The sequence below is a fragment of the Perna viridis genome, chromosome 14, assembly GCF_037379345.1.
Source record: "Perna viridis isolate PV_CMFRI_1.1 ecotype Kerala chromosome 14, ASM3737934v1, whole genome shotgun sequence".
NCBI classification, from domain to species: domain Eukaryota; kingdom Metazoa; phylum Mollusca; class Bivalvia; order Mytilida; family Mytilidae; genus Perna; species Perna viridis.
The window spans coordinates 28,116,827-28,139,903 of NC_142458.1; the positions used below are offsets into that span (position 1 = coordinate 28,116,827).

Consider the following 23,077-nt stretch of genomic DNA (forward strand, 5'->3'; position numbering starts at 1 on the left):
TTTTTTTTATTTTTGTCAATATACTTGCTTTACAAGTTAATGTTCGAAATTTTTGACAAACACTGCATTTAGAATATCTACCTAGAGATGTAGAGAGTTGAATGACGAATAGATTTTTTTTGTTTATAGCTTAATGTGAAGTTATATTTTTGGAAATTGGATGCGAATGTCATTTCCTTGAAATATTTGACAACTGCAACGATAAAACATTCAAACGTTTTACATTCAATGAATTTCTTGGAAGCACCCTTTAAGTCGTAAAGCAATGCTAATATTTTACATTATTGTTGATAGGGTCGAACCATGGCAATATTTGATGAAACCTCGATTCCTTGTTATAGAGAAGAATGGTGATGTATATACAAATCACAGGTATAGAGTCAAAACGGCTTGTAGGGGATCGAACAACACTTGCACTGTGAAACTAGGTTCAAATTTTTTCCCAGCGTCTGAAATAATATTCAATGAAACTCAGTGTACAGCAAGTGAAGAGTTACTGACATCAGACATGCACATTGAAGTAAAAAACATAACCGCAAATATGTCTGCTGTAGAAGAGCACCAATTGAAGGGACCTTTCAAATTTTCACCATCATTTACAGAAAATACATTTTCAGTTTTATCCTGCGATTTGACTTTCGATAAGAAGGAAATGTCTAAAATGGAGTTTTCCCGCCAAAATAATGATAATGAAAAGGAAGACGACAACTATACAAATAATGCCAGAAAAACAATACAGCGCTTAGGACTACTTATTTTTGGACTTTGTTTATATGTTGCTTCTTGATCTAAAATAAGTCTTCATTCTTTTTCTCTTTTATGATCTCTTTGCGGCATTATTTCAGTATTGTTACGACAACAGATCATGCAGAAGTACATATGTATCATTTTTGTAAACAATCTTTTGGACCAAAAACTATTAAAAATAAACAATTTTCATGAATGAATATGTCAGTACAACTTTAACAGTTTTGGAATATGTAAATAATTTGACTAAATATTTAAAAAAAAAATAATTAGGAAAAAATACTATCAATCTATTCACCGACCAATCTATTTCATTGAAATTAACCAACTTACAACATTTCATTGTCTGAGGGTCTGTTTTATGTTATTTTACCTTACTTTATTATGGAAATCATGAACTAATGCATCATTCTCTGCGTGATTTCGTTAAAGGAGCTATACTGAATATGTCAATACTTATTCCAACTAATTGATAAACGTATTAAGTACCAGTCCACATAAAATTCAGACACTGCCAATGGTGAAGTGATTCATGGCGAAAAAAAAACCCACCGAACAAAAAATGCTTTTTCAGTCTAAATATGCTATACTTTTATATAACAACCATCTTTTCTGCATTCCGATTTGCACTTTTTTGAAAACCATACATTCATCTCCCACTATAATCAACAAAATTGAGCCTAATCAAGAACGATAACTCTTGCAAAGTGCGAATTTCATGTACAATCTATATAATTTTTATCTCAAAAATGTAACAAACAAAAGTAGGAAAAAATAAGACTGGATTTGTGATCAGTAACTTTGTCTGAACAAGAAATAAAAATGAATTCGGTGAGTTTCTGACATGCACGGATCACCTTCTGTCTGATTTTTAGAAAGATTGCTACTTAAAGGGTAATATTGATATTAGATATTTTTCTGAGTGCAATTGAACCCTTTATGTCTTATAACATCGATGAATCATTTTAAATTATATAATATTGTATTGATACGTGAATTAATAATGTAAGTGGAAGAACCTTGAAAAGGTCAAATGAAGAATTATCAGCTAATAATATTCCAGTAACATTCGTACAATTTACTTTTTTCTTTAAATTTGCCATTTTTTAAATGCTCGCCAAATTAAAATTTTCTGTATATTATCTTCTTAAACTCTATGATTTGTCGAGATAAATTCACAATGTTGGTAAAACATAATTTTAACAATTAAAAAAAATCCTTTTGGTACGGACTTTTTTTAACCTGTTTTGTAATATATTAAGGGGTGACTGATTTATTCCTTCGGTCTGTGAAGAAATAACCTCATTCACGTGGTTCACACTACATAACCTGCATAGCAGGTTATATTCAAGTGTGCACCAAGGACATTGAGTTTATATTAAATAAACCGACAGAATATAACAGTTATTCCTTATAATTTAATTTTAGTTTCAAAATTAAACGAGTTAATCATTAGATAAAGTTGATGACGTCATATTCAGATTACAAAATTTGGTCTATGAGTTCCAATCAGAAAGCGTGTTACCTTTGAAATTAAGTTATCAAGCAATAAAGTTCAAGTGATCGTGAACTGTCATAATTGTATTATATTATAATGTATACATAATACTTAATCATTATTTCCTTGTTGTTGAAATACGTCCATGTGTGTACCCATCACTGGTTTAAATGTTTATATAACGTATTTCACACTAATGGGGAAGCTTGATCATTTGAAAGATATTCATGTAAGTACTGAAAAAGTATGAATTAAGCGATTGAAGTATGTGATGTTGTAAAATTCTTTAAAACATTCGTGAAGCGAGCTATCACATGAAAAACATAAGATGTAAATTTCATGAGTAAATCACAGCGTTTCAGTCTAGATAAAGTTGACGTGGACCCCATGAATTCTGTTTGCCTTTGTACCACACCTAGGTCGTTGATATAATATCTTTTGTTTTGAAAAAAAAACCGAATTACAATAAATAAGCTCATTCTACAACCATAAATACCCAGATAGTTTGAACATGTTTAAATTGAATTACTTAGATCAGCCTACTTCCGATCAAGCCTTCATAATTTGTATGTACTTTGTGTTAGTTATTTTGTACTGTAATGCTATAAAATATGTATCTATAGATACCTATGTATTATACTAATGGAAAACAAGAAACAGTGCTTCCTGTTCAAATGTAATAGTAACGAAACTTCAAATGCGCTGAAAACCTTATAATTGCAGATATTCGCTTGAATTTTTCATACAATGTCAAAGTAATAGTTTCATTTTTCGGCAAAAATCGGAAAATGCGTGAATTCAACTTTCGGAGAATAAAATAAAAAAAAAAAAACAAAAACAAAAAACACTTTAACCCTAAAAAAAAGAAATACATTATACTTTATTGTTACCCCAATTGTGTCACTCTCCACAGAATGATAATCAAATGTTTTCGTCGGAACTGATAATCATAATCCGATATTTAAAAATGTACGCTATTTTCGAGATCAGATTTTCGCATAACCTTTCCTTTATTGTTAAGATATTTTTGCCGATTCCCAATCGTTAAAGCGCGAATTGTGATGTCTATATTATGGGAATAAGATATTAATGTGTGAACATTTTGAAGAAAAATAATTTCGTCTTAAAATGATTAAACTAGATAGAAAGATGTGCACAGTTTCTTTTTTTTCATTAAGTTGTATAAATGTACGAATGCTGACTGAGTGCCTGAATTGAATTGTAGAGCGGTACTTTTGGCAAAGCTTAAATTTTCGATACATTAATAATGTGAAAAGAAGCACAAAATAACAGATTGTTCATAACTTGTCTTATAGATCATGCATTCCTTTAGTTTAAAAGCAGACATATTTCCATTTGTTCATGTACAACTTTTGATTTTTTAGTTAAAAAATCAAATTGTGCCAGTCGTAGTGTGTATTGAGTTCTCTGGCACATTTATTAGTAACCACTAAATTTGTTTCTGTATACTTATAGATGAAGTCATAAAATTCAGCAAATTAACCTCTTAACAAAAGAAATTATATGTGAACATTACATTGTCCTATCCTGTATTAAACCTGCATTGCATTTAGAAGAAAACAAGGTTTAAAACGTGTGTATGTGATTTGAATCCATTGTTGAATATTGATAGTAAAGTATTTGAGTTGAGTGTGTTCATACGTATTTTATTATATAATTGAGATAATTCATATAAGAGTTATTAATTATTGTAAAAATGTTCCAAGAGAAACAAAAAGAAGCTACATAAGAGACAGGAACACATGACCATATAAAGCTCAATAATTCAAAATCATACAAGTTAATAAAAAGAAGATTTACAGAGTAGTGTAATCGTCTCTATATGTCTTGTTTCGTTTTCACTTTCAGTTTACTTACATTCTTAGAGTATATAGAGGCAAGTGTTTTCCCATACATGTGTATAATTTTCTTTTGGGACAGCCTACAGCCTGCCCAGTGATTAGAGGGCTTCCTCGTCGTTCCTTGAAGACCCATTGGTGGCCTTGAGCTATCATTTTTCTTACTTGAGTGGTTGTAGTGGCTGACATATTCACCACATCCATTCTCCTTAAATTGAGTAAAATAATACGTTTTATAACAAACATTAAATGCCTATATTACTTTTATTGGGTTGGGAATCTTACCAAACACAAAATGATTACTAATGTGATATTATATCAATTGTTAAAACAATTGTCCATGATGGATGTTTATTTGAATATTAACATGAATATAAGAGTAACAGAATTTAAAGGCCGTTTTATGATGAGTTGTGCATTACATCAACGACAATAACGTTACCAGAAATGTTCATATCAACTCGGTACATTAAATTTAGACACACTTCTTCTAAATGAGGATGATGATACAATAGGACAAAACTAGAAATCAAAACATTTAAAATATATTTCAAATTCAAAGTTTAGGTTTCATATAGAAGTTTTAAATCTAGTCTGCTAATGAGTTCTGTGGTGAAGTTTTATTATAAACCATTTCAAACATAGACGACACACTCCAACCCTGAAAACCATCTCTACAAAATTATCTTTTAATAGGCAGATCTCTCGTAAAGCATTTTAGACGTGTAGGTGTAAACGTGTTGTCAGGTACCTCTAATATGTTCATTACAAACGCGACAACTATCTGACTAAACTAGATAAAACCATATTTATCCTTCAGTCAATGCTACTTGTCATGTTATCTTCCGATATTGGTAGGTCGGTGACAATAAAGTGTGTCATGTTTGTTTTCAACTGGAAATGTATAAAACTTCATGACTTAGCTCTACGTGCAACTAAATCTTCAAGAACGCTGCAGAACTATTATTTTTACAATAGATTCAACGTCTACCGAATTCATTAGTTGCCACAACAGACAGACCATTGAATAAAATAACGTCTTTTTCATACAATAACTTTTAAATAACGTATTTGATCATCCACATGACCAAAAGTTTCAAAACGTGTTTCAAATAAGTACGACAAACGTGATAATTTTTTATTCAAAATTGTCAACTTTCCTTTCATCTGTGGCAACATCCTTTCAGCACCTGCGTATGGAGTTTTCATATCACAATTCATAAATTATACCAGAACTTGCTGTAACTACGCAGACTATTTGTAGACTTCTAACGAGTAGGCTTCTGGAACAGGGTTATGTTGCTTCAAGATTGAAGTAATCAAAACAGAAGTTTTATGGTCGTCATCATGAACTTATGGGTCAGTACGATGTATCTATCTGCACCATGAAAATTGATTTGTTGAACTTGTCATAGTTTTTCTTTCCTCTTTCATCCACCCCGGACTTGACTTCTTATGAGCAACTCGGCGGGTGTTTCTAAAGCAGAGGACGCTTATTCTACCGGTGCACCTGGTCCATGCTCCTTGTTTATAGTGGAGTCCGAGTTGCTCATTTGCTTTTGTTACTTTGTATGTATTTTAGTTACTTTATGATCTTCGTTGTGTATGTCTGTTTTCCATGTTTGGTCTTTGTCCCTGAATTACATTCTTTTTATTTCCGCTAGAACTTTGGTACCCTTGATTACTCTTTCTATATGGTGCTTAATGCTACAATATTTTCGCAAATTTATAGTCACTTTTTCCTATCTTCTACCGTCGTCTGAATGTATACGTGTTCTCATCTTCTAGTAAAAATTCAGAAGAATGTTTGGCCATTTTAGAGCATATAATATTTCAGTTTTGAAAGGTTCGCTACTATAGTATTCCTAACAGATCAACAATAAATCTGATAAAATATTTTGTTTGGTTCTTTGGTGGCTAAGTGTTTTCGCGGTAGCATGTTCGCCTTGAATGTTGAGGATCGCATATTTAACACCTTTTCAAATCTAAGTTGACTTTCAAGTAACCTGACTGCACCTTTGGTGTCCCTTCGCATGTACATTTACAAACCGGTTCAGCGTGTTAGATTAAATACAAAGTCAATTATGTTTGATTGACCAAACACTTTTTTTCATGAAATGCAATAAATGCCCGCTTGAGCACGTTAAGCTAAAATCAGTATAAAAAACTTGACTACAATGTTTTAATTTTATATTTCAAAAGTGTGTAAATCAGTACTATACAATGTCAGTAACTTTAAATATGAAAGAAGAAACGACGAACAACATAATGCAACTTAATTAAACATATACAAAACACAAAATAGGTCGTGCTCAACCGAAACACATCTATATTTTCTTTTCCTCTGAAAAAAAATTATTCGTTCATGTAAAACTTTTGTTGTTCAGGAGTTAAAAACCCCATGTTCCAGTTCTGCCAGTCGTACTTTGCATCCAGTTCTCTGCCACAATCGTTGCAGGGTAGTCCATTATCTGGTCCACAAACTCCATCGGCTATACATTTGACTCCACTACTGAACCATTTTTTTGAATAAGTCCTGCCACAATAAAATAATCCACTCAGGCCTTGCCATTTTCCATTTCTAATGCATGTCTGAATTTTAGTGGTGCCGGTATTTTTTATCACACGACATGCCGGACAATTCGCCCATATTTTCGGTCCACACAAAAATGTGTCTGCAGTTGCTCGTGTATTTTGATTATGATTTTCCATCACTTTTCGCCCACAATATAGCATTCTAGTTTCAGGGCTTATAATAGGTTTGTACAAATCGGAAGAGCATGGGGGATACACTAGATTTAATGAAACTTTGTCTAATTCGCTTAGAGTTTGACATCGATTACCGTCTTTTTTTAACTGGCACAAGGAATCGCTTTTTCTTTTCAGTTTGAGGTATTTGTCTTCTGGATACATCATAATACTGAAAGGATCAAATCTTGTCAAAAGAGCAAATTCAAGCGGTTTATACTGAAGCCTATTCGGATTTTGTTCACTGAAATCAATGTCTGCATACAGGTGTGCATCGAAACGTTGGTGTTCATGCATAAAACCAAGTGCATGCAACAGTTCGTGAATTGCTGTTCCATTTTTGTTGCCTGGCCATTTTGAACCCAAATGAATAAATTGAATAGATTGAGAAACTTTAAAAGCCTCATCCGGTTTTCCCGATACATGTTCTCCTATAACAATCATTGCAATATTCCGAAAAGGAACTTTCTGTAGGTGCAAACCAGGTGCGGCCTCATTAATACTTTCTATTGCATTTGTTACTGGTTCATTCCATACGTCTGAAAGTTTATCTTCACAGTAAACCTTAATTTCCAGTCTCTTCTCAGGACCCTGAAGAGTATGCTGATGTTGCGCTTGATAAAATACCTGTAACAATTTTTCTTGATTTCCTTCTCTGATAGCCTCCAAAAGATTATCCAGTGATTCAAACCGTGCACGCATTTCGTCATGTCCATCTTTATACCAAACGGACTTGTTTTTTTGTAACTCCGTGGATAAAAGTAATCCATTTGTTGTTTCCGTAAAGAGTTCCATGTCGACGTTTCTTTAGACATAAAACGAAATATATTAAATGTTTCTGACTTTTCTGCTGATTTATAGTAAAAAGGAACAAAAGGTATTTCTTAAAAGGAAAAACAAAGGCGCACCTAATCCTTTCTATCAGTTGTTTTAAAGATAAATCCAGAATGCTAATTTTTTCTTTAACCGGGAACTATTTTATTTTTCACTGAGTCAGGGGGAAACCAGTCTATATTTAAACGGTGTTTGTTTGGTTTCATCATTCATATGCCCTATATCAAATGCATTGGCAATCTTAGGAAAAGAAGATTTTAAACAAAGTAAACAAATGGCCATCGGTGTTGAAATTTAGTGAAAAAGGTCATATAAATGGAAAAATGACTTCGTTGTATTCTAAATTCATAATTTCATTTTCGGTATCAAAGTTAAGTATTTAAAGTGTCGTATTGTATGGTTTTAAAATTGAAAATGTGAATACAAATTTAGGAACTGAAATAAGGCTTATATATAACACATATTACCTTTCCGTTATTGCAAGCCTAGAAATTATCTGCTCGACACCTGCATACATTATGTTGATTGTTTCATTTGCCTTATCTGTATATGAAAGAAAACAATTATCAATATTTTCTGCATTAGAGTATTGTTCTTAAAACTGTGTAATAGTACACCTATCTTAAAGTCTGTATTAATTTGGCTTTTTTGTCGAAAAAGATTATACCTCGATGCAGTGTCATACATTGTCATGGAGGGCATTAAGCATCTAGTAATGTCTTTAGTGTCTTCGAAATATTGCAAAAATATTTAAATTATATAATCTGTTTATATTTAAGAATATACAATATCAACATAAGTAATTTATAGTTATACCAGTAACTTCTCCTTTGTCAAACATAAGTAATTTATACTATTACCAGTAACTTCTCCTTTGTCAAACATAAGAGGCAATTCTTTTTTCTCAAAATAAAATGGATAATTTTCCCAAGGGTCTGTGATTCCTATGTATTAAAATACAAAAAATACCAGATTTATACATCGTAAATTTCGATATGCTGTACACGTGTTTCAAGGAGTAACCTCTCGTCATCAGCTTTAAAATCAAATATATAGGAAGATCATAACCAAAATATTAGTTTTATACAAGAAGTACACAAAACCAAAACTATCGAAAAAGTATTATCATTTGGCATGATTTTTTTATTTAGGAGATAACTGTGAATATATGAATATCAAGAGCGCCAAACTTGGATTGATTTGATTGTAAGTTGGGTTTATCTAAATTAGTATACTCAACGGAAACTTTCAAATCTACGATTATTATCATATATTATTCAATTTTAAGATTGGCTACGTTCTATATTTAAATACACGTGAAAGAAACCACAATATGACTAGTTCACCTGCATTAAACTTTGGTGTGTCTCGGGTGACACTACACATAATTTACATGCGAAATTATCATGAGCCTGTATGATCTTTTGTAGTGCGTACAATGGAGTGATTTTTTGAATTGCTTCAAGAATCAAAAAAGAAAAATAAAACCTCAACTTTACCTCGTTACTCTATCGCAAATGAGTGTGTCTCTTAAGAACCATTCTTGTAAGAATCTGGCAATGGGTGGCGCATAATTTTCAATTTGGTCTTTTTTGCCTTACAGCTATCTAAATATATCCTGAAGTGTGATGTACACATTTTTTTACTGCTCATATAAGGAAAATGTATGGAAAGTTTGTCCGCCATTATTCCATTATGCATTTCAACTAAATTTGACCAATCAATATCTTAAAAAAGGCAAATTTTACAAACACTTTGATGGTTATTTTCTGGGGGTTATCAGGTATAAATATTTGTTAAATGCAATAAAATCTCTATGTTTTTCCTTCATGCGCCACACCTTATACACATTTTGCCTGATTCTTAGACGGAGAAGTACCTTATCAATGATCTACACACAATTGGTCTGAAATTGGTCTTAAATATGGATTAAATAAGGAACAAGGAGTAATTACCTGGCGTCTCTCTCTTGGAAAATAGAAGCGAAGAGTTTGATAGAGTAGTTGATGGTTTGTCCTCGTTTGGTACTTCTATAAAATACCAATAAAAATGCACTAAACGAAACAAATGAAATGACAAATATGGGCGCCGCTACATTTGTTTTTTTCCACAAAACCGAAAATATATTCACTTACAGTTGAAAATTCATGTCAAGAGACGAGACCTAGGTTAAAGAAAAATACGTCTCATACGCTGCCTTAACATTTTTACGCCCGATAACAATATTTCATTGAAAATATTCTGTTTCTGGCAAACAGATTATACAGACGTGTTTTGTTTTAGTTACTTTATGTTCTTTGTTGTGTATGTCTGTTTTCCATGTCCTGTTTTTGTCCCTGGATTACATTCATTTGATTACCGCTATAACCTTGGTTCCTTTGATCACTCTTGCCAAAACAACAATCGAGACAAAACCAACAAAACATGACATAGATCTTTTCTTTTGTAGCAATTCAACGAGCTTGCAAAAGGTTGATACTATGCTTGTTGAAGTTTTTTTTCTGGTTATTCTTAATAGTTGAAAGCCTCCTTGTAAATGTAATTAAACTCTTTGTGAATCATTAAAACAATAATGGTAAAACAACGTGAACAATCTTATTCATTACCGTCACCACTATCATCTTCTGTTGTTGCACGAAACTCTCGATGTTCAAAAGTTCCACTAACTTCATTTCTGCATATGAAATGCATTATTAATATTCGATTTTATTTACTGCATTGAGTAAACTAATATCCTCATTTATTCTCAAGTTAATTTTTTTCCACAACTGTTCATCTAGTGTTTTCGACATTCAAGGAAAATCAAATAATTTGAGAAATGTTTTTTTTAACCCCTATTACCCGAACAAGACTGGTGCATTAACTTATCATATGTGCTTTATTTTATTTCGCTAAGAAGAAAAGTACAGTTCATTTTCAGCTCTAAAACTAGTCTTAATTCTAACGACTTTGTCATATTGTCATAACAAAAAAAATGTCGTCAAACCAGCAGATAAATCCCCCGCCAATATTGCAATTGTGAACAGCGTTGACTGTCAGGTAATTGGTCTTGTCACTTCACTTGAAACGGAACATACTTACTACACCATACCCAAAGAGAGCATAATAAAAAAAATACTTGTCTGTTCTAAGATCCTTTGGTATATAATAAGGTGATGAAAATATGCAATCGTTTCCTTTCATTGGATATAAAGAGAGATGTATCGCTAGGTCTGCCTAATGCACAATACAGACCTTTTTACAATTCCATTCCATACTAATTTACACAAAACGTTGTTGAGGAGAATCAGGAGTTTATTTGATTTCCCTTATCTGCAAATGGCGGGAATCAGATGTGGATTCTAAAATTTCAACGACCTACAGAAAACCATGTTTTCTGGTAGCATTAACGTTTGTAACAGTGATAAATTAATATCGCTGAATCAAATCATATTGAGGACTACCATAAAAGTTCACGATTTCTTTTTTCAAAATTTGGGTATGCATGAAGCTTGTTCTAGTTTTCTAGGAAGAAAACTTGTTTATGCCTACTGAACATGCGCAATTTTGACAACAAAATTGATTTTTAAAATACCTATACAATTTTTACTGTCTTGAATCGCAAAGTGACTTTTCAATTAAGACCGCGTATACAACGGTTTTGAAACTCCATACACAATGCAAAAAATGTTCTAAAATATGACGAACAAGAACCAAAATGTTACTCTATATATTGATACATAATATCTTTATACTGTATAATAAATACCAATAGCTAATTATGTATAAGTAATAATTTACTTGTTTAAAGCGTATTTAAAAGTTTAGTGAATTTTTCGAATACCGAACGTATTGATCCTTCATTGTAAACCCCATTTTTGGGGGCTTTAGATATCAATACTTCCGAGGTTTGTGCAGAAAATGTATAATTAAAACTAGCCCTTGTAATGTGTCTAATACATTCACGGGAACGTTGTGGACAAATTACAAGAGCTTGTTTCAGTAAGATTGAAAATCGGCGCGACTCAGTTAGACTGAAAACAAATTCTCAACAATTGTTCGTTGTATAGTAAGATAAATTTATAAAATTGTTTATGGTGTAAAAAAGAATCGATAGAAACCTTCTTGAATAAAAAAATCGCGAACCTACACTTCAATCTTCTGTGGTGATGATAGCAACCGAGGCTGATCAAATCGCTGTCTTAAATGTGTAGAAGCTTATTTGGCAGCATACTCACACTAATAAGAGTGTTAGTTTAATAACCTAATATATGACAATATTGGGTTATCTTTGAAATGTTTATATTCTATTTCCTGGCGGGGTTAGGAAAGGGGGATTTACAATTATTAAGTTTTTAATGAAACGTCATCGGTCATTAATGTACAATATATAGGTTAAAGTGTATGTATAAAACAAAGGAAGGTGCATCCTTTGTGTCTTTTATTTCAAATTCATTTTGGTATAACAAGTGAAATCGATCCTTGAAGTAAGGATGATACAAAGACAATCCGTCAATTGTTTAAAGGATGATACAAAGACAATCCGTCAATTGTTTAAAGGATATTGGCTGGTCATTTTCTCCCTTTCTGATAATGCAATTAACAAAAACACATATGCATTTAGACGTAAATGGAAATATAAAAGCATGATAGTTTAAATATGTTAACAAGGATCACTGTAATTTAATTTGTATAAGTACATAATAAATGCATCAGGAGGACAACAAATATCTTCAATGAGCTTGTTTTGAAATTACTGTCTATTGTTTTAACGCTATTGCCCCTGTTTTAACAAGGGTTTATAAAATGTAAATAAATATGACCTTACCAACCTCTGTTTTTTCACAGCTACATTCAGATCATCAAGGAATCCTTTGTGAGTCTTTATGGTCAATCTAAACGATTTTGAGTTGTAAAACATTTTGACGCATGTTTGGAGATCAGCATTTATGAAAAGACCCCGATGTGACCCGCATCTAAATTTCCAACTATGAATTGGTGCTGAGTGACAGTAAATGCTCTTTGTGGCTTTCTTTTCGCATCGTATTATACCATCCTTGTTTAAGTATAATGGCGTTCTGTCCTCTTTACATATCCATTGTATGCCTTTCCACCTTAATGAGAAGTACTGCTGATTATATAATAAAGTGCAGCACAGCATATAGTGCATATACGCGACTATGTGACATGGTAAATTGTTTTCGACTAAGATATCACATAACGAACTATAGCGACTTAATTACTTTACTTTACTTTAAGAAGATAACCATATTATTTTTATGGCTATTACAACAATTTTGACTCTATTTCAAACTACTAAATGCGAATGAAATAAATGAAATAGGGAGTAGATGAAATTAACTGTATAAGTGCACACGTCGTGAATAGAAGTTGTCCACTATTTTTGTTTCCGCCGTTGTGAATGCTCTTAAAGACTAGGTCTGTATGGTAATTTTGTATAAAAAAAAATCAACACTTAATTTTGAATAAGACAACGTATAAATTAAATTACATTTACAGTGGAAGAATATATATACTTTTATTACACAAGCAAAGACAAACATTAAAAAATGTATTTTAATGGGCTCAGTACTGATAATTGACATTCCATATGAGGTGATAAGATGCTAAGTCATGAGTTGTAATATAATGATGAGAACATTCAAATTTCAAACTTTAGAAATTGAACATATCTTTGATCTTCTTTAATAGTGTACATGTATTCAGATTAATTGTTAAAATGGACTATAATGTTATAAAATCATATATATATATATATATATATATATATATATATATATATATATATATATATATATATATATATGTCAACTATTGTGTTTCCCTTTGAAAATTCAAGCGTTCATGTTTATACACTTTTTGAAAGGTTATGAAATTTTTCATTTCATATTCAGTATGCGTCAATGATTATCATATGTCATTATTGGACTTTATTATATGACCGAAATTGTTATTTGATGGACAACAATTTTTAATTTCGGATTACAGCAAACAACTTACAAATAAATGAAACAAGCAAAGAGAAAGACTTCAAGCGTAAGTAAAATATCTTACCTAGAACAATTTTTTATAGGGCAGCCGAAAACTGCAGGTATCCAAATATCATTTGAATCGTTAGCCCTGCAAAGCAATACAGTAAAATTGTAGAGAAACTATTTTGTATGTAATTTATGAACTCGTTGATTGTTACAGGGTATCCATCTGCACCATGAAAACTAATTTGTTCAACGTGTCATAGTTTCCTTTCCTCTTTCGTCTACTCTGGACTTGATTTTTTATGAGCAACTCTACTGGTGCACCTGGTCCATGCTCCCAGTTCGTAGTGGAGTCCGAGTTGCTCATTTACTTGGTTCCCTTGATTACTCTTTCAAAATAGATTGATTGTAAGGAAAGAGTGTCAGGTACCATCTTTATATAAAAATGCTGCGAAATATGAATGGCGAAAGAGTGATCAAGGAAACCAAGGTTCTAGCGATAATCAAAAGAATGTAATACAGGGACAACGACCAGACATAGAAAACCGACACACACAACAAAGAATATAAAGTAACTATAAAATCATACATACAAAGGAACAAAATCAAATGAGCAACTCGGCCACCACTAAAAACTTTGAGCATGGACCAGGTGCACCGGTAGGGTAAGAGTCCACTGATTTTCTAGAAACATCCGCCGAGTTGCTCATAAAAAGTCAAGTCCGGGGTAGACGAAAAATCGTTCTGTCGGTAGTGTCGTATTTCGATAATAATGAATACAGTAGAAAAATGATTATACAAGCTTCATACAAGCGCACATGTACAGCGCTTGAAAGTCATGAACATTTCCGTTACTCGAGACAATGGCTATATATTAAAATAATTATTTGAACAAAAGAAGTTCCGTCAATCATAGGCAAAGCCAAAATTCACCTGTATACATGTATCTAAAACACAGTACGTATTTCAATATCACTAAATTAACATGTTTGTTTACATAAAATGTCTAAATATGACTTTTATTTGATAAAAATGTATGCAAGTAGACTTTGTTTTATCAGGCTTATCATGTCATTCAATCTTCAACACGCGCGAATTCATAGATGGCACGCCCCCCCCCCCTAAAATGGGAAAATATTGTTTTTCCATTATATCTCTGTTTTACGTAAATTCTACCCCTAGAAAGTTGTCTTGTCTTGCAACACTCGGCTAATATTTTTTTTACACCCCCTTACTTGAAGATCTGGTTCCCTCCCTGATGAGATCAAATAATTATGGAAAAAAGATAAGTGTGACGTTATACTTCGTGTCCACAAACATTTACATACATGGAATAAAATCGTTTGATAGAAAAGTTGATACTGATCGGACCATGATGATTGTTTCCTTGTTGTGTAAGACCCCTTCTTATTAAATTTCGAGACATTGTGACAAAATATGTCAATGTTGATTTTGTGAGATAGCATTGGATTAAATATTAACAAAACAAGTCACAACAAATCGACATTATACCTACGTCTCAGAATGTTACGTATTCTATTCGCTAAGCTGCTCCATCCATTCTAACTTCGTCATATGAGTTTTCTTCTACTGAACAATCATTGACTGATTTATTTTATTTCATGGTCCAGTTTTTTCAATAAAACTTTGAAAATGAGTTCCAAACGAATAAAGATATAACCTCATTATAAATAAATGCTTTTGCACACCTTAACATGGAAATAAAGTGTTCCTATATAAAATGTAAACGGATGGATAATGCTCAAGAATTGTCCGGGTACATTCGTTTATCTGAAAGATAGATACTTCAAATATACCTGACCATTCTTGACATTACAAAGTCATAAAGAGGAAACTAAAACCATTTTAACTGCACGCGTCTGAATGCCATCAAGTTTCATGTTTCATCAGAAAACGGTGAAAACAATAAATAAATATAGAACTAATGCAACACCGGCGCAGACTTAACACCCTTATACAATTTGATAGACAAAAATTTCGATATGACAACGATTCGAGGTTTTTGATACATAGAGCTGTTGCAGTATCAACAGCCATAATTTTAGCTCCCTTATTTAATTTTTGTTGAATTTGAAACAAAACTAATTTTCTGTGCAACGTTCTTTGTTCTTTGACAGAGAAAATGAATTATGTTTCAATTTTTTTTTCGTCATGTTAACGGCAAAAATATATGTCCTACCTTGAATCTGCCTGCATAGTGTAGCAATTAGTCAAATAGTAGTGTTTCTCTTATCGTCTTAAGGTGTGGAATTCAGTATTAAAACTAAGATTAAATAATTTATATACTTAAGAAATATTTTCGTGGAAAGCACAAACATAATCTTACCAAGTAAACGAATCGATTTACCTGTTAACTTCCTTATCAACGATAATATTTTGGATAACGTTGTTACTGTCGAATTCTGAAAATCAATCAATATACAAAGTATTACTTATTTAATGGTTTAGAATTTAAATTCAGTTGAAACAAAATATAGAAATAGAAAATGCGAAATACACTTTTAATTGAATGTTGTAAAGACGGTCAGTTTCTCCACCACATTCTGGTGAATTTCACTTGAATTCATTTTATTAATAAAAGGTAATAACAAAATAACCGAACTGATAATAAGCAAGTACATAATTACCATCGATATATAAATTATGCAATTTGAAATTGAATGACATAATTTGACGATCATACTAAAAAAGATCCTTCACATGAGTAATTATAAATGTTTAGCAACAATTAACAACATTTTAGAATGGCCAACCCGGTGAGACAAACTTGTTTCTCTAATACCAATCATTGTTGCCGGATATCATCGACCAACTTAACGGGTATTGGTGGACCCCCCTTTGCACTGACTCTTGTTTTGCAGATTATTCGTCTCACTCCCATACTCATTCTCTCAGTGCTAGCTATGGAATTTCTGCACGGATTTTGAATGATTAAAATGCAGAGCTTAATGTTTATGTAGTACTCTAGCTAATAATCATGCAAAATGTGATTCATGGGTGAAAAGCCTACATATTTTTATTTTTGATATTTTATTTGAAATGACATAATAAACAAAAATTAATATTCGGTTTTTTACATAGCTCATGCTCTTAGCAGATAAAAGTTATATAGAATGCACTGTAGATTTTAAAATTAAGGGAGATAACTCTGTAAATGACACTCAAATACAATGGAATCTATTAGATTTTCTATGTTGATTATCTCTAAAGAGCAGGCAGGTTAGAATGAATCATTACATCATAATATAGACCCATATCTCAACTTCGTATCAAAAATAAAAATATGTATCCTTTTTGTAAGTGTATCACATTGTACAGAATTTGCATGATTCTTACAAAGACTACTACTTAAAATAATATCTCTTCATCTGTGCCTTATTCGACTAAAGATTGTACTTCTTGTCTTTGAGGGAAAAAATAAATTATGCAAACAAAAATATGTGTTGTTTATTATTAAAGAGATAATAAATACATGTGCATTACTTCCATTTAATGTATAATATGTCCATAAAGTAGTGCATATGGCCGTAAAAAATATTTTATCGGAATGGCGAAAATCAAGTCACTTTGGGGTTTGTCTGACCACAGCTAATCTGCAAATCGTAATAATAATAGTACATATCTGACGACATTTAATTTTTATAGCAAGCAATATAATTTGTTATAAAAGCAAGGATTCTTTAAACTTTCACAATGAAAAAGCAACATCATGAACATATGATAGGTGTGTAAATTGAATTTACGAGTACTGCTCTGATACCCCGACATACTTCATGTTTAACAAGTTTTGACATTTAACACACATTTTAATTTGACGAGAAACGATTCATTCAGTTTGAAAGAGTAATCAAGGGAACCAAGGTTATAGCGGTAATCAAAAGAATGTAATCCAGGGACAAAGACCAGACATGGAAAATAGACATACACAACAAAGAACACAAAGTAACTAAAATCATACATACAAAGTAACAAAAGTAAATGAGTAACTCGGACTCCACTAAAAACTGGGAGCATTGACCGGGTGCACCGGTAGGGTAAGCGTCCTCTGCTTTTCTAGAAACAGCCGCCGAAAATTCCTATTTCATCAACTAGCAAATATATCTCGAATACATATACATATTAATTTCATAAGAAGAGCTTTTCTGGTTTTCCTTACTGGCGTGCAAGAGTTAACCTTGGATAACATATTGTTCTATCGTTATACGTTATATATCGTATCAGTCGATTATCTGAAGATATGAAAATATACGCCGATTCTTTCCAAATGTTGAAAGTGAATATTCTAAACTCGAGCTCTGGTCTATCCGTATTTATGGAAGACAATAAATGCATGTAAAGTAGACAATATTTGCCATAAATCTCGGACAACACTCATTGTTCATCTAGGTAGAAATATGACAAGAAGAAGTGGACAAAAATGAGCTTTTTCTAATATTAAAAAATAATTTTGTAATATTACAAATTCATTTTCTAATATTACAAATAAGATATCTTTTATCACAAAACACAAAAAACATTCCTCCTCGTAGGATTAATCTAGGGTTGTAACTTAGTACACGATGTATGGTAGTACGGGACAGTTTATTTGGATATTATTATGTAGGATACGAGGAGGAATGACCCGGCCAGCGAATGCTATATTTTATATAGCCTAGCTGATCGAGTGGTCTAGGGCGCTGGACTTTGTGCAGGCGGTGTTGCCATAGATGTCACAGCAGTATATATATATATATTTATTTTTCAATTGGGGCTTCTTGGATAACGTTTTTCTCTAAATAGGATAATCAAGCATCTATTAATCCTTTGTCCGGAATATGACCTTTTGTCCCATCATCGACTTCGCCGTGAATCAATAAAGGATTTGATTTACTTGATGTCCACATTTTAGATAATATTCCAGGTTAAAAATGGATCTTTAAAGTGGGTCCAAACACAAATTTGGTAGCCATGGTTACTTCAAAATAAGCGTGAACAGACAGTAGGAATAGTTTGCTGAGGGGTGACGCAAGCTAACATCGCAAAACATTATATGGTAAGAACACAAATTTTGTCTAACGCAAACTGATTCACCAGATGATGATTAAATGGTCTTGACCACATAATACCGTTAATGCTATTGCACATTTGATTGGATAAAATAACACAATGCATGCGTGATATCGCAAAAAAAAAATACCGAAGAGTCACCATTGGTATGATATTAAAATACGTTAAATAAAAAAGAAACACCGCATAAACGTGAACACATTGAAGAGAGACGGTCTATATGTTCATCATGGCAAAAGAATTAAGGATCAGCTGCAAGATCCATTTATCTCGCTTTTTCATTCCACAAATAGAAATGCTGGATTTTATTTGGATCCGTCCGTATTTGGTGCAGAAACAGACTGATACGAAACTTTGATATTGTGTCAAGTAGAACATAAAAATTAAATATTTTACTTCGATTGCTCCTACAAGAAAGTAAACAATTGTATTTGATAAACATGTTCTATTGTTTCTTTTGTTGGCTTATATAATATAATATGACTTAAACCTTTGTCAAGACTTTGCGAGACTACCTTCTGCAAAGGCTTTTAATCACACTTAACAAGCCTTAATTTGTCTATCCCGGACTTTTTATGAGCAATTTGGTGGGTGTTTTAAGAACCACAACGATGCACCTGGTCCATGCTACAAGTTTGTAGTTGAGTCCCAGTTCCTCAATAACCTTTGTTACTTTGTATGTCTTATTTTGGTTACTTTGCATTATTTGTTGTGTTTGTCTTTTGTCCGTGTCTGGTCATTGTTCCCCGGATTACATTCTTTTGATTTTCGCTAGAAATGTGCTTCCCTTGATTACTCTTTTGTACTGATTTTAACAAAAAAGGTAAAGTAATTTCATATCCTTGATGATAATGAGGAAGAAGAAGATGATGATGCTAACTTAAAAAGCAATTGTTTTTGAGCCTGTGATTTGGCTGTGAGTTTCGATTACATGACTACATGCTATTCATTTCAAAACTCTATCTTCCTATGTCTTTTTATTTTCTGTATTTGGATTTTATGCTGCTGATAACTAGTTACTTTGTGTAATGCTTCCGAAATTTTTAACAGTTAATATTTGAACTGCGTTTAAGCGGTTTGCTTTGGCAAGAGCAACATTTGTAGAGTTATACTAAGGCCGTTTCAGCACCATTTACATGTTTCAGAAAATCAAGTCGAACGGGACAAGCCGCACGTCATTAGTGTATTATTTTATAGATGTTTTGTTTTTCGACACAGTCGGAATTGAGTTCGCTTTAACATTATGCTTAACCATGGCAACATAATCGATATAGTTAACAACCTTGTATTTCATTACAAAAAAGTGATACCAACTGTGAAGATCAAGGGGCATTCATTAGGGGCATTGGTGTCCGGAATTCATATATTGAATTATGAATAATCTTTGGTATATTGAATAATAGGAATTAGCTTACTTGCTTAACAAATAACATGTAAATAAATGAAATACAAAACATAGCACAGTGATCACCCAGTCACCCAAAAAAACCTAAATCGGATTTTGAATGAACAAAGCGAGAAAATTTATCTTTTTAATAGATAATACTTATTCATAATAGACCATTTATAGGTTAAAGATAAAATATTACATGTTACATTGCAATATTGCATGCTTGCTTAACATATTAAAATTCATTTAAATATATATATTTAATAGAGGACTAGGTCTCCATAGTGGTATATATGAATTACACTTTGACCTTAGAAGCACCTGGAGCCTGATTTTCAGTCTGACAGAAAATTAATCTGAGGAAGGTATTTTGGTAAACTAAATTAAAAACATAAGTACGTGCAGTAAAATCTATGTCGGAAACCTATAATGAAGAGAAAGGATCTAACTAGTCTCCAATCTTTAACCAGGGATTATGTAATGTCCCTGCTTTATCATTAAGTGTTTAAAGCTTATACCTTTAACTTTTATAAATTGATAAAGTAAAGTAAATCCTAGTTAATGTAAAACTGCACAAGGCATGATTATTCTTTAAAAATGCCAAAATACAACTTCGTCCTCTTACACCTGCATCATATTATGATAGACTGTTTGCTAGTTTACAGTAAAAAGATTGCGGGATTGAGAATGGTACATATTAATGGACGAGTTATATTTTCAAGGCCTATTATAATGACCAAAGGTACACTGTAATGGTACGGAGCAACACTGGGTTGTCACATAGCCATTATTACAGATCATAGTGTTCAAATATAATAAAATCGTATTCTTAAACGCATCTTCCCTTTGAAAAGGTCAAAACACTCCGAGCTATTTCGTAATTATAGTGTTACCTTTCTTAATTAATGAAGTTCAATTTAAGATTTAGAGGTATGAATTCCAGCGGTTTTTGGATGTCCTACAAAGCCGTGTGAAAGGTAAAGTTATAGTTACAAAGAAAAACAAAACTGAAGTCATGATTGCTGTTTTATTCTCTTTAACACCTTAATAAAATTTTGTCTCTACTTAGTTAAGGAAAGAAGTTGGTGCGGTAAGGGGAAAATTGCCCTAAAAACAAAGACTACAAAGAAAAGTTTATGTTGTTTCTCCTGCTCTTTAATGTGTTTTACATTGATTTTATTGGCAAATGGCAATAAGTTGAACATATACGGTCATAAATGCCCATCAAACCTGGTTGAAATTGGAAAAATCTGAAAACACCAAAATTTGTGCAGTGTTTCACTTTTTTAACAATGGCCACATGTGTGTTGACTCAAGATTCATATATTTTGTGTAAAATGGTCAGTTACAACTGTAAAAATATCGTGAGTCAGAAGATATGTGGCTAGTTCGTTCCACACAAAAACCATCTTAAAATTGTTGAAATGTTAAAAGTTGAAGTTACATAAATGCATACTGTTATTTCTGACATAAAGTCATGAATCTCGTCAAAAACATCTTAATTCAGTGCCTACATATTTTCATTTTTGATATTTTGTTTAAATTGCCATAATAAACAGAATTTATTTGCAATTTAGACTGGCAAATAATTTTCTAATTGAATGCATGCGAATCAAGCTTTACAAGATATTTACTTATACTTCATGTGAAATTAACATGATTTTCACGTGAAATTTACTGAACATGAACTTCATGTAAAAGTTCAAGTTAATTTCAAGTGAAGGGTCGATTCACCTGAATTTCACGTTCATTCTTTCTCAAAGTTATGAAAAGCATGTAAAGTTCGTACGAAAATCATGTGAAAAAGTTTTGCCTGTGTAACACCTGGACACAATGTACACATTGCATTGTTAACTTTCCTCATCAATATGTTCACAAGCGAACTAGTATTTCTCCACAAAAAGTTATGCGATCAAAGTCGTGTTCAGACAACATAGTCTGAACAGGAGAGGCCATCAGACAATTATCCATTCCTAATTAACAACTACGGAAACATAAGATGTGACGCTTTTATCAGTCACGAGGGGTTAGCATCAAGTTGGCGGTTCTGCTGTAAATCTGTATCTCATGAAACAGTGGAAAAGGCTAATGTGAACTGCATGGTACAAATCCTACGTCATTCTTTCAGCGAGCACTTGCAAAGCTTGACCCGTTTCCATTGTTTTAAAAAAGAAATCCAAAGCGTATGTCAAGATTTTCGAGTAGTGTTTAGACCGACATTTCAAATTTGGTCAAATTGTTATACTTAAGTTATTGAATAATTTAACTTTGACAATACGACTAATGTAGCAATCAATTAAGACAACGCATGGTAATCAATTTGACCTGGATGCCGTGACATGCTGTAGATACATGTAGCTCAATCACACCACCGTCCAACGTGTACATTTCAATAATTTGACCTGGACTCCAAGACAAAAATGGTAAGTCATTAAATACACTCAAAAGAAATATATTTCGATACAAAGAGTAATCAATGGAACCAATGCAAGATTCTAGCGGAAATCAAAGAATGTAATCCAGGGACAAAGACCAGATTTGGAAAACACAACAAATAACATAAAGTAACTAAAACAATACATACAAAATAACAAAAGTAAAAGAGCAACTCGGACTCAACTAAAAACTGGGAGCATGGACCAAATGCACCGGTAGGATAAGCGTACTGTGCTTTTTTTTAGAAACACCCACCGAGGTGCCCATAAAAGTCAAGTCCTGGTTATACGAAAGAGGAAAAGAAAACTGTGAGACGCGGAACAAATCAGTTTTCATGGTGCAGATGGATACACCGTAACGACCCACGAGTTCATGATGACGACCATGAAATGTCTGCAGTGATGACTTCCATCTTGCAGCAATATAACTCTGTTCCAGAAGCCTAATTGTAAGAAGTCTAGCGTGATACAAAATGTCTGTGGTTACGGCAAGCTCTGGCATAACGTATGAGTTGTGATATGAA

General features: G+C 32.4%; 2 protein-coding genes across 2 annotated transcripts in view; one reads left to right on the forward strand and one right to left on the reverse strand.

Annotated features, from left to right (window-relative positions):
* The window catches only part of LOC148598879 (acetylcholine receptor subunit alpha-like), a 37,761-nt gene extending 33,865 nt beyond the window's left edge, over positions 1–3,896 (forward strand). The window contains exon 4 of the mRNA XM_088560285.1: positions 295–3,896. Coding sequence (XP_088416411.1) covers positions 295–787 — 493 coding nt within the window. The 3' untranslated portion in view covers positions 788–3,896. The remainder of the gene's footprint in view (positions 1–294) is intronic.
* A 2,381-nt stretch (positions 3,897–6,277) lies between these two features.
* LOC148598880 (uncharacterized) lies at positions 6,278–15,984 on the reverse strand. Its single transcript, XM_088560283.1, has 8 exons — positions 15,862–15,984; positions 13,741–13,806; positions 12,498–12,779; positions 10,293–10,360; positions 9,642–9,716; positions 8,547–8,630; positions 8,154–8,229; positions 6,278–7,657 (listed from the first exon to the last, which is right to left on the reverse strand). Exons 1-8 carry the CDS (start codon positions 15,876–15,878, stop codon positions 6,460–6,462), a joined length of 1,866 nt encoding a protein of 621 aa, XP_088416409.1. The 5' UTR covers positions 15,879–15,984; the 3' UTR covers positions 6,278–6,459.
* Between the last annotated feature and the right edge of the window lie 7,093 nt (positions 15,985–23,077).